Source organism: Rissa tridactyla, chromosome 6 (genome assembly GCF_028500815.1).
Source record: "Rissa tridactyla isolate bRisTri1 chromosome 6, bRisTri1.patW.cur.20221130, whole genome shotgun sequence".
Lineage (NCBI taxonomy): Eukaryota > Metazoa > Chordata > Aves > Charadriiformes > Laridae > Rissa > Rissa tridactyla.
Window position 1 is genome coordinate 59,774,748 of NC_071471.1, and position 12,339 is coordinate 59,787,086.

General features: G+C 40.2%; 2 protein-coding genes across 7 annotated transcripts in view; one reads left to right on the forward strand and one right to left on the reverse strand.

The window, feature by feature from the left end:
- Positions 1-7,158, reverse strand: part of STN1 (STN1 subunit of CST complex) — a 49,204-nt gene extending 42,046 nt beyond the window's left edge. The window contains exons 1-3 of one of the 4 annotated variants that reach the window (XM_054206687.1): positions 3,956-3,991; positions 2,012-2,073; positions 1,348-1,413 (exon numbers count right to left, since the gene is read on the reverse strand). The gene's annotated coding sequence lies outside the window, so the exon portion shown is untranslated. Of the gene's footprint in view, positions 1-1,347; positions 1,414-2,011; positions 2,074-3,955; positions 4,094-7,073 lie in introns of those variants that run through there. The other 3 variants (XM_054206689.1, XM_054206686.1, XM_054206691.1) reach the window with 3 other exon arrangements.
- A 175-nt stretch (positions 7,159-7,333) lies between these two features.
- SLK (STE20 like kinase) overlaps positions 7,334-12,339 on the forward strand; it is a 50,944-nt gene continuing 45,938 nt past the window's right edge. For 2 of the 3 annotated variants that reach the window (XM_054205336.1, XM_054205337.1), the window contains exon 1: positions 7,334-8,130. In XM_054205336.1, the coding sequence (XP_054061311.1) occupies positions 7,981-8,130 (150 nt within the window). In that variant the 5' untranslated portion in view covers positions 7,334-7,980. The remainder of the gene's footprint in view (positions 8,131-12,339) is intronic. The other variant, XM_054205338.1, reaches the window with a different exon arrangement.

A 12,339-nucleotide genomic window follows, 5' to 3' on the forward strand; every position in this document is an offset into this window, starting at 1 on the left:
TTATAATATAAAAATAACATTTTTAAATGAAAAACTATGCTGTTTTCTCAGTAAAATCAGTTTACATTTTTAAAGTCTAGCCTTACATTAATAAACAGTTGGTGTCTTACAAGTGTTATTTCCCCGTTTTGCTAATAGACACGTCTCCAATATTATCCCACTGCAATCTCTCTCTTTAGGATATTACTAAAAAATTAGTAGTTTTCAGTGCTATCTTTTCGTCAGATTGCCCTTTTTGTGTGTGTGTGAAATGTTCCCTACTTTTCAGTATGGTATATTTTTAATAATAGTTGTAGAGGCATAATAAACTTCCTGCTCATGCTTACCACATAACCAGAACTGGGTTTGCGGGCTGTCTGGCCAGCTATAATAAAAAACAGATTTTAAAATAACTAAATTTTCATATTACAGAACAGGTTATTCAGTCCCAAGATTCCAGAGCTGATCAGGCTCACAAGAGAACACAACATCCACTCTGGAAAAAAAGATTCCTGGGAAACAGAGGAAGAAATTCAGGATTTGCAGAAAGAAAAGCAGCAATACATGTGGGTTTTTTGTTCAGACATTTTTTGTGCCAGTATTGACTGAAAGCAATACTGAGATGCAAAGCTATCTTTATCCCTTAATAAATTTCTAATCCTAGCTGCTATGTGAACTAATGCAAATTTGAAAGCCACAAACAAAAAGAGCAAATCAGCTCGTGACTCCTATGCAAGAGGAAAAGGTCTAATTACCATCTGGAGGAAAGACAAACATGGTGAAGCATTTGTAATACATACTTTCATGTGACTTGACTAAAGCTTCTAATATCCATCAGAGGGAGGGGGCTCTGCAAGTTTTAAATACTTTGCCTTGTGTTCATGTACAGTTTTGATCAAGTAGATTTTGCTTTAAATTAAATATAATCTCAAATTATTAAATGGTTAGAAAGAATACAGCATCATAACTAAGAGTAGTAGTACTTTAATATTATTTTAAAAGAAATCAATACTCTAGATAGACTTATTCATGTGTGGTTCTGTGAAAGATTATTATAGTCAAGACATGGAGGGAAAGAATTTTTATTAGACTAACTACTGTGTTAAAAAAATGCAGCTATTCACCAATGCAAATCAGTATTTTAATATTACCTGAAAATTCCTATAAAAGGAGTTTTTCGGTTAAATACAAACCAAAAAGTGTTCAGCCTTCTTGAAAAACTTTGTCATGGAAGAGGACCTGAAGTTTCTAATTGGATTAGCCAGTTAATCAATAAAGAGAATCAGCTATGTAATTTCAAGTTGTTGACATTTTCTGTTAAATCTGAGGTTTGCTTCTCACTCAAATAAGTATAAAAGCACAACTTACCCCTCCCAATTATATATGACTATGTTTCTGAATATCAGTCTTGAAGGTGGTTTTCTTGCAGACCAACTAGAAGCAATACGAAAAACATATTTATTTTTTGCAATAACTTCAACAAAGCTAACAAGTTAAAGCTTGAATGCCTTTGACCAGATACATTTCCAAGAAATATTCTTGTACTATTTGTTGAAATATCTGATCCTTATTCAAGATTTCTACATTTATATTATTGGTTTTTCTTCTGCCATTTGCTTTCAAATAAAGCCTATTCAATAAAACATCATTGGTTTACTTGGAAACATTCAGGTAATTTCGCAACTTTTATATTTGCTCTGTTGTCATTCCCAGAGGTGTTGCTTGGTATCAAGAGAATTGCACTCCAAGAGTTCTGCTGGTAGTGGCATCTCCATAAGTAGGAAGAAGAACTCCCATCACACATTTCCAGGACAACTCACCTCACACAGTTAAATACTATGTGATAAAGAAAAGTATCTAAAATGGGAAAGGGTGAATTGCGCTCTGAAGATACCTTTCCCCGGTGACTATTGAAAAAGCTAGGCCAATTTAGACTAAACACACAGATTCTTCTGAAGCCAAAATTAGATCAATCCTATTCCTAAATATATATAAACACTCAATTTTTTTTACTGCAAACATCAAGTAATACCCTTATATGTTGAAGCTTCCAAATGCTGCATGTTTCTATGGCAATTCTTCGATTAACTGGTCCTACAGTAATGCATTAAAAAAAAAAAAAAAGAGAAAAAGTCATGTAATGCATAGTTTCCAGATTATTGATAGAAGCCTGAGCATTGATTCTGGCTAAAGAGATACGGGCAAGCTCTTGGGCATCTAACCTCTGGTATTATAATTTTTTCCTGTTTGTATCATATATAAATGAACTATTCCTTTTACTCATATCAGAAAGACTCATAAAATACTGAGTACAAAACTGAGTTTCTTTTTTGTTCCTTTATGAAGACAGCTTTAAATTTCAAATGCAGAACAGAAGTACAAGTCTCTAAGCTACAGATACAGCAACTGTACATTTAATAGATGAGCTTTAAGAGTGCTGTATACAACACATACACAACATACAATCCCCTCTCAAGGCTTCCAGTAAATGGGTAACATGACTTGATGTGCCTTGGAGGAAAACATACAGCCTTTTAGGCCGCCCTCTTACATCAAAAAGAAATAAAAAGATTTTTTTTAGCCCTCTCTTGTATTTCCTTTTTCACTGTGTCATAAACATGGGTTATTAACTAATGATACTACTAGCTCCTCTGTACTTGGCACCATTAATTAGAGTATTAGGACACAGGAGTCAGGCACAGCACAGCAAGTGTAGAGGGGTCACAGAAAAAGGACAAAAAGGACATAGAAGGAAGAAAAGGAATATCTTTAAAGTCAATATACAAGATGGGAAGAGACTGAAAACATCGTAGTATTTAAAATCCACAGAACTGGTTCTTCCCTATGAGAAGGCAACACATTCAGAACAGTAGGAAAGGAAAAATGACTGATGATGAACAGCAAAAGGGAGAAAAAGGTCAGGTACAGGACAGTCACCAAAAATTTCTCATAAAGCCCAAACAACTGAGGAGACTTAGTAACGCTATGGTGGTACAAGGCGAAGTAACAGAACTTAATTCCATAAAATCCCAAACTCCACAGAAAAAGGAGTCAAATTCAGAGGGAAGCAAGGGTAGCTTTTGGAAATAACTTCAGATACAGAAGCTGGACACAAGAGGTCATGGCAAAACCCAAGAATGCAAAAAGAAGGAGGTTTAAAAAGGAAAGCAGTGGTAGTGGCTTAACTAGAATGATCTAGAGGTTACAGTGGTGCTTAGAAATAAAGTGAGTCCAATACAGCAGAAAACATTAACTTCAGGAACAGAGTCTATGGAAAAACATTGCCATGTAATTGGAAAATAACAATGAAAATACCACATACATCAAGTAAAGAAAACAGAAGGGACGGTGTTGAGTGTCAAAGGTGACAGACAGATTAAGATGGATGAAACAAGAATTATGTCTCCGATTTAACCACGAACAAGCCACCTGTGGCCTTACAGCAGTTCAATGAACTCAAACATCAGAAAGAAGATTGGAGGAGATCAGTGAAAGCGTGGGTGGACAGAAAGTTAAGACAATCTAAAAATATACCATTAAATATTTTGAAAGAACTGAAGACAAGATGTAGGACTGCAGTGAAAGGTCAGTATATGTTGTGAAGAACACATTTCAAGTTTCTGAAGCAAGTGTGTCTTTTCAATTAAGAGAAACCGAAGCAGGGGAGTTTAAATGAAACAGAAGCAGAACTTAAAGAGGGAGTTAGGAACAGTAGCAAGTGCAAGCAATGAAGTCAATGGAAAAGGATGGTGATATTAAGCAGCAGAAAGCATAAAGGAGGCTTCTAAATCTCAAAGAGATTAAAAAGATTGCAGTAAAAAGTTACAGCTATTTTTAAAACAGTGTATTTCATGCACAACCAAGATAACTCTTTAATATCTTTACTCTGACATTTTAAGGAAGCATTGTATTTTCAAGCAGCATTGCATTAAATCCCTGAAGGAGAAATTTTAATATACTTATAATTCACTTTTACCTTTTTATCCTTACCATCTGGAACCACTTACAGTTGCTAAAAACTCCTGCTAGCAGGGAAAAAAAAAAGAAAAGAAAAAAGCCACACAAAAAAAACAGGCTTCATACAGCCTCCTCCGTACCAGGAAGTCAGTGCAAATTGGGAAGGGTTTGCTACTAGCACTTAACCTTCACCTTACAGAGTTTATTTTTAGGATTGAGTGACAAGTCGTAACTCTGAAGTGAAAGAAAGAATAAGGGAAAAATTGAGACTGAGCCACAGTTTTCCTTTTCAGATATAATGTTTTTATCTTGAATTATTTGTTAAAGAGTAAGCAAAAAAAATAGAACTTAAAAGCAAAACTTTTATCACTAGATTAACTGTTCCTTTCTTGTGCCAACCTTATATTTTCAACATTATATGAACTAAAAGCTCTCTGAAACAGGAAGAAGAAAGTCTAAAGTTGAAAGCAACACATCTGTAGTACCTACTAACATTTAACCATTGGTAGGATGACACTACTGTCCCTGTTCTGCTCTGGGTGAACCTTTTTTGTCACACACATGTTCAAAGCAAATTAACATATTATGTAAATGCTGTATATGAACTACTTACAGTCAAAAGTTAATTTATCAATAGACCTGAGAAAAAGCCAAGCCGTGGTATCCCAGCCCTATAACTGCTAGCCTTATTAAGGCAGCCAACTCAACTACATTTGTTCACCCATAGCTCAAGATATTTTATTTTAGTTTTGCATTTATTCCCAGTTATTATTACAAACGCTAACATACACACATACATCCCCCTGCCCTCCGCTGCCCTATGACATTAACCCTGAGGTGAAGAAAAGCTAATCCTTCCTAGATACAAGGATTTCATGCTATGGCATTGGATTTCTTCCACACCCGCCCCATCCTCTATCAATTAGTCATTTCAAAGAAACAGATGGAAATCAGTCCCAAAGCACTTTTTATCCAAGAGAAAGTGAGCTAAAATCAAAATACTCAACTTAAAAAGTAAATTTAAATTATTGTTAAAGCCATCACTGTATTTTAACATAGAAATCAAAAGCTATCATACCACCTGAAGAGGCACAAAAAAAAAAGGTATTATAGAGAGGAAAAAACCATTGAATTTTAAAAATTAAGATTTCAGAAGCTAAATTGCTGCTGGGAACACTGGAGAAATTTTATCAATCGCATGCTTTGTTATTGTATTTAACCCAAACTATCTGCGTGAAACTTGCAGATTAAGTTAATAGGTGCAGACTACCAGCCAGATCATAGAGGAGAAAGGAAAACAGTCTATTTGGATTGCTGTTGTTTCTTGGTACTACCCTTGCATACATAAACAGTCTCGGTTTTAATACCCTTCTCAATAGTTTTACATTTTGTGGCCAAGCTGTCAGTACAAAGGAACCACAAAGCCCAAGACCATTTTTGAACAACAAATTCTGATTAGTACAAATCAGGACTGCTATTAGGTTACCAGGAGTATTTGAGAGGCTCTCTATTCATAGAATAGTACTACCCTTGAAACTGATTTTATACAGATTATAGAAATTGACTCATGACACAACATTGTTGTTTGATGCATAAACTCTTTCTGGCAGGGGCCATCTCCTTGTTCTGTTGTGGGATAGCATCTAGCACAGCATGTTCCTGTACTCTATAAATACCATTAGCACCACTCAACATACAACACCAATATATTCTTAAAAGGCTTCTAACCCAACATGCTTCAGCTGAAAAACCATCATTAACACATGATGCAGAGTTCAGTTCCACGCTGCTTCTACATCCTTGCTTCCTTCTGAACCACCTTTTTAATCTTCATTAAGATTCATTCAAACACCGGTATCATTAGAAAACTCCTTTACTGAAATCCCTTTCTTGACTCAGCCCAGCACTTTCAATTCCTTAAAGTCATGCTTCTTTCAAGCAGACTGTCAAGGCTGCCATATGATCCCCATAACCAGTGCATCTCAATGCCTCATTATTATTACTCGGTTTACACATGGACGACACTCCTTAGATAGCAAACTACTGTCATGCTAATAAAACGGTCTGAGGAATGATACACACCAGAGGCTTGATGTTTAGAAACTTATAATGCAGTTTAAATTAATGGTAACTGCAGACACTGAGGTTCACACGAGGATAGTGTTACATGATTTTTATTGGGTGTTTGTCTCATTGTCAGATCTCTTAGGTCTCACATCATTGCCTTAACTGCAAGATTGACTTCCTGCCTCCCATCACAGCCTAAAACTTTGTCTCCAAGATGTCTGCTAATTGCTCCTTACCCAAACAATGGGCATACCTCTTGTTTTCATCTGAAGAAATACCACACATTTGGTGGCACATAAATAACACAACTATTAAAATACAACCAAACTTCAGGCTGATGAAGGAATCACTTGTGGGAGGAGAAGGCTGTGCGATAAGGAAATTCATGGCTGTCCCACTGATTAAATCTCACAAGATACCAAACATATGCAGCACATTAACATCACATTCTCAATGCTATGACAAACTAGTAGCAGGTCTAGCAAGAGTGCTGGCCCACAAACAAAAGAAAGTCTTCCAACATCGCCTTTTTCTACCAACATACTCCTCAAACACTCCCAAGCTCACACTCTCCAGGAGGCACCACCTGCCATCACAACAAAGTGGGCCTCATACCCCCTTCAGCTCCCACAGTCACCCGGGAGCAATATGGCAAGAGGAGGGAGCCTACCTGGTCTGAAAAGAGGAACCCAAGGTGCCCAGCCAGCCCTGAAAGGAAGCCCTCCCCCTACCTAGGAAACATCACCCTCTGCCATACGGCTGGGGAGGCCTTCCCTACACGGGACAGCTGAGGAGAAAGTAAAGAGGAACAAGGTATCCTTCAGGATAAGGAACTCATCAGAAAGTAAACGATACCTTTTCCACACACCTCCACCCATAACGGCTACCAGAGGATGAAAGGGAAAAGCCACTTCCCTCTCCTCGCAACTGCGAGCACGCAGCCTATCTATCCCAAAGGAAAAACGGGAGGGGAAAAAAAGACGAGAACTCGCCCACCCCAAACGCTGTCCACCAGGCCCTGAGGGGAAAAGAGGCACCGGCCTCCATCTTGGGGCCAGACACCAACTTACCCGCCGGAGGCCTCTGCACGCTCCTATTGGCTGCCGCCGCCGCGCGTCACGTGGGAAGGGGAAAGCCCCGCCTCTTCCCCCACCTTTGCTGGCGGCGGACGGTTGTGGGGGTGCTGTCGGTGTGGCGTTTTGCGCATGCGCCGAAGCCCGGCAGTGGCGCGCGTGCGCTGGTGCGGCGGCGGCTGGGGCGCGAGGGGGTTCCGGGAGCGCGGGAAGCGGGGCGGGGTCACGGGGCGCGCGCACGCGCCGGCGGCGGGCGGTGGCGGCAGCGAAGGAGGAGGAGGAGGGGAAGGAGGGGCCGCCCCGCCCCGCAGGAAACGGTGCCGCCCGGGCCCCGCTCGGCGAGAGGGCGGGAGAGAGACCGGCAGGGGAGCGTCCTCTTCCTCCGCTCCGCCACCCCGGGACGTCGCGGGGCCGTGAGGGCACACCGGCCGGGAGCGGGGCAGCCCCCTCCCTTCCTTATATCCGCCCCGTCCTCTGAGGCGGGCGGCGGGGTGACCGGCGGGAGCTGTGATCCTTTCGCCCGCCCCTCTTCTCCTCAGGCTCCGTCCTCCGCCCCGCCCGCCGCCGCCCGTCCCGAGGAGGGAGCCCGGCACTTGTTGCTGAGGCGATGGTCACCGGCCCGGCCGAATAGGCAGAGCCCGCCGCGGGAGAGCACCGCTGCGGCTGGCGTCGAGGGCCCGGCCCCTCCGGGGGAATACCGGGGTGTTATTTCCCCTCAGCGCCCGGTGGTGACGGCTCCACGGGCGGCGTGAGGAGTTTCTGCTCGGCCCTCGTAGGGATCGCGCCCGGCGGGACCGCCCGCCCCGGATGGTGACGGCGGGCTGAGGGGGCACCGCCAGACGCCGCCCGCCCCCTCCCGCCGCCCGGTCGCCCGGAGGCTGGGCTCCCCTCGGCAGGAGGAAAAATGTCCTTCTTCAACTTTCGTAAGATCTTCAAGCTGGGCGGCGAGAAGAAGAAGAAACAATACGAGCACGTCAAGAGGGATTTGAACCCTGAGGAGTTCTGGGAAATTATCGGAGAGCTGGGAGATGGGGCTTTCGGAAAAGTGTTCAAGGTAAGGGCAAGCGGCAACTCGGAGCATTTCTAGCATTGCTCGTCGCTAAAAAAAAAAATGACTTGTAGCACTGCTTCTGAGTTCGGCGCTCTCTAAAGCGCTGTCACCTTGGGGATATCTGTTGTGAGCACCGAGTTTCTGGAGAAGTTCACCGGGCAGGTGAGTGCTGCGCCCGCCTGGTCCCCTGCCAGGAGGGACCTGTCTCCCGTTCCCGTGGAGCGCCGGCCGGGGAGCGGAGCGTGTGATCCAGGCGCCTCTTGGCCACGGAGGCTCATGAAACTAAAGATAGAAAAGACCTATTAGGTCATTGTCCCGCCTTCTGCTCCACCCTGCCCCTTGGTGAATCGCTCTGTTCTCCTGTATTTTGGTTTTTTGAACTCGTGGACAGCATGGCTTCTGGTCTTACAAAAACTGTAGTCTTAGGTGCGATGTTCATACTTTTGTTTTTTAAAGTTTCTGTATGGAAGGAAGTCCATGAACAGTAAACCTGACTTGTGTGCCTCGTGTAGTAGCTCATTGGGCCAAGCTCACATCGCCTTTAATGGGCATTCGCCTATCTTGTTCCATGTGGAACTGAATTAAATAGTTGTGTTATCTTAGCTGTCTTTACGTCCCAGGATTCCTGTGTTGGGTCTCCTAACTTCTCGCAGTTGTTTGATCTTTAAATCTTTAAGTATACTGGTACAAGTGGTGTTTTTAAGGGTGCTTATCTAGAATTTATCAAGCAGGGTACAGTGACATAATGCTGCTGGTGTTTCGCTACTTTTCCTCTTTCTAAAAGGGCATTAATCCTCCACGATTCATTTAGGGATAGTGTGGAAAAAGCATCATGGAAGGTAAGCATAAGAGAATTAGGGAACTGACATGAATTGAGACTCTGGAACAGATTCTTGAGATGAGAAAAGTAGTATGAGAAATAATAGCATTTACAGTATTTCTGAAAGCTAATTTGGTCAAGAAACATTTATATTTAGAGTACTGCATTTGAGAGTTTATGAATCTGGGTACTCACGAAACCTGTGCTATTTTTGGTAGAAACCATTTTAGATTTTATTGTACTGTAATGTTCCCTGCTTGTAAATTTGAGCAGAAGTGCCACAGTTAGTTCAGAGTGCTAGGTGGTTGATTTTTTTTTTCCCCTAGCAATTTGCCAGTGTTCTATTTTAAGAGCATATAGTTTATTTTGACGTTTGTTTAATACGTAGTCTAGATGGTGGTTCTCAGTGGTGGTATGTATGTCAGTGTGGAAGATGAGAGGGGTTTTTTACTGAAATGACTGGGATATATGTTTGCAGTTGCTGTATTGTAAGACATGGTGACTATAAAAACATAATATTGTCTCTAACAGTATTTGCAATTAAAGTTTTTTTTTTAAACTTCATGGTGGAGTTTTGATTCCCTTTTCATGAATATGGTGCTCTGTCCCATAGAGATGAGTGGGGAAGCCTCAACGGCACAATACTAAATGTGTTTTCCTCCTCCCCCACATGCATTTCCCCTCCCGTTCTCAAACCTCTTCTCACTTCTTATTTATCCTGTAGGCACGTCTGTATTAGCAGTAGTCTGTAAAGGAAGGTGCCTGAGCAAAGCAGCTGGTAAATTCTGCATTTCAGTGTACTTTGTGCACAAGAAGAGAGGTTTTTTTCCAGTTGGATGTGATTTTTCACTTTGAGATTTATTTCTGAACATGAAATGACAGTGTTAACTGTTGAAATTGAGTTTTTCAAAATTAAACCCGATTTTAAAAATTGTAGTAGTTACCAGTAGTTACACTGGTAAACTCGGTGAATGTAGCACATATGAAAATTAACAGGTACTAGTATTCCTGGGGAAAAAAAAAATCCCAATTTAAAAAGAGTCTCTTACTATGTGTGTTCAGCAGCATTTGTTTTGTTTCCATCTAGTTTGAGAACAAAGATTGCACACAGATACTAACTGTACTTGTCTTCCTGCATCAGAGCATGCTTGGCAAGAAACTGTTTCGAAAGCAAGGGTGTGTTAGGTTGTTCTTTCTTGGATGTACACCTCAAAGGACAAACTGCAAGAATGGCCATTCGGTACCTTCTCAAATTGTGGAATTAAAACTATGAACTAGAACAGAACTGTCAACTTCTGAAGACCTTGTCTTTTAAGGATTGTAAGTGGGGGTGTAGAGGTGTAATTTTTTGGCATTTTTTTTTTTGTTGGCTTTTTATTGTTGTTTTGTTTTTTTACCAAAAAACCTCAAACAACCCTGTGTCAGTTACATTTGCCAAAACTACATTTGTTTTTGTTTAAGATCCTAGGAGTCAGTGTGTGACAGGGTTTTGGCATATATATGATAAAATAGAATTGCCAGATAAATAAGGTTTTGTATTCTTTGGACTTGTAATAAAACATAGGTTAGATTGGTTACATGCTGTGATTTCCCGAGGAGAAGTATTTGGTTTAGTTGTGTAACTTTTATATTCTGGACAAAGTATCAAATATTTAAATAAAACCTCAAAATCGACTCTTAAAGGATTCAGACAGTATTATATAAAAGCCTAACTGATTAAATTATTTACCAAAAAAATGCTATGTCTGATGATAACTAGTTTTGTATGTCAAAGTTCTTCCCAATGAAGTACAAGGGTCTTGCTTATTTTGTTAATAACTTAGTTAGCCAAATTAGTAGAAGAGCTTATTTCCTTTGAAGCTGTTTGTTCTAGTTTTCAAAAGCTTTTTTAGCTCTGACAATTCATACATTTGTATTCACTAACTTCTAAGTAATGTTTAGAAATACTCTTAAGTGTTTCTACTGCTGTTGCAAGTCTCTTGTGATCAGAGGAGCTATGTAACTGCAGACTGCTGATGGCAAAGGTTTATGGTTGTATAGGACTTTTCATTCCAGCCCTTTTCAGCCTCTTCAAAGAGGCCACTTTTAGGCTGTTTTGTTTTCTTTTTGCTCTTGGCTAATGAATAATGGTGTAGTTTTCCATCCTTTTTCAACTTATAGACCCTTGCAATACTTCAGTATCAGGTGATCGCCCTTATAAAGAGAATTTCGAGGTTGCTATTGATGGACTTTTTTGATTGCCTTTCATGGGTTATTTAGAATTACTGAAAGGGCTGCTGCGGTTCTGAAAGCCACTGGAGAAGCATACTATTGGCACTGGGGGCTGATTTCAACTTTGAAATTTGGCAGTTAGATTATTTTTTTTTTAAGAGTAAAACTGCTCTTGATTAAATAAGGTTAAGTCCCCTGAAAAATCTTAGGCCTCCTAATGTTCAAGTTAATTGTAACCAATTTGCTTTAGAAATGAGTTACATTATTATATCATGTTACTTTATTGTGTGTTACATTACCCTATTGTATCAAATGTCAGTTCAGTGCACACAGTAAAGGTTGCTTTAAGATAAATACGTATAAGTAAGTGTTAAATTGTAGTAATTTTAAGTAACCATGTGAAGACTTTCATCAGCTTTAAGCTGCTTTCTAAATTCCCAGTAGTTAATATTCAGATGGTGTGAAAACAGGCCTTTAAAATGCCTAACGTGTTCTGTGGCTTTTTCTTGCTAAAGTTCCTGATTCCTGAGGATCTTTGTCATACAGATGCACATAACTAATTAAAATGTAGATATCTTCCAGAGTTAATCTTTTGAATGAAATAAAGTGATGGGACTATATTTCAGTAAAGTTTGCCAGCCTTTTTTCGCAGTAAGAACATTGTACATTAATATAAGAACACATATTGCAGAAAGGTATTTTCCTAGTGTTTAGTCGGTGTTATCTCTGAGCTCTTCGCTAGAGGATACTCCTCCAAGAAATTAATGGCCTTTTGGCCATCATTATGAGAATTATGGGTACCATCTTTACAAAAATACTAATTTAAGTCTTCTGTGGGAACAGATTCTTTAGCAGTAGAATATATGTGGCAGTATACTATATAAGATACAGGGTATCTCTGTGTGTTATGTGTATGTAGAGAAAATATATAATGTATATATAACTTTAACAGAAGCTGGCAAATTGTTATTGGAGAATCCTTTGTATTTGTCTGGTTGTGAATTGCATTCATGCTTCTTAGTTTGAATTGGAATATTCTGCCCATTTGTAATATCTCATTTATTACCCTGAATCTAAGATGTTGGAAGCATTGTGTATACAAGGTTCTCATAGGAATTTGGAATATCAAATATTTGTATTTAATCTAAAGTTATGAAGACAAGTTTTCCAACTCTCAGCAA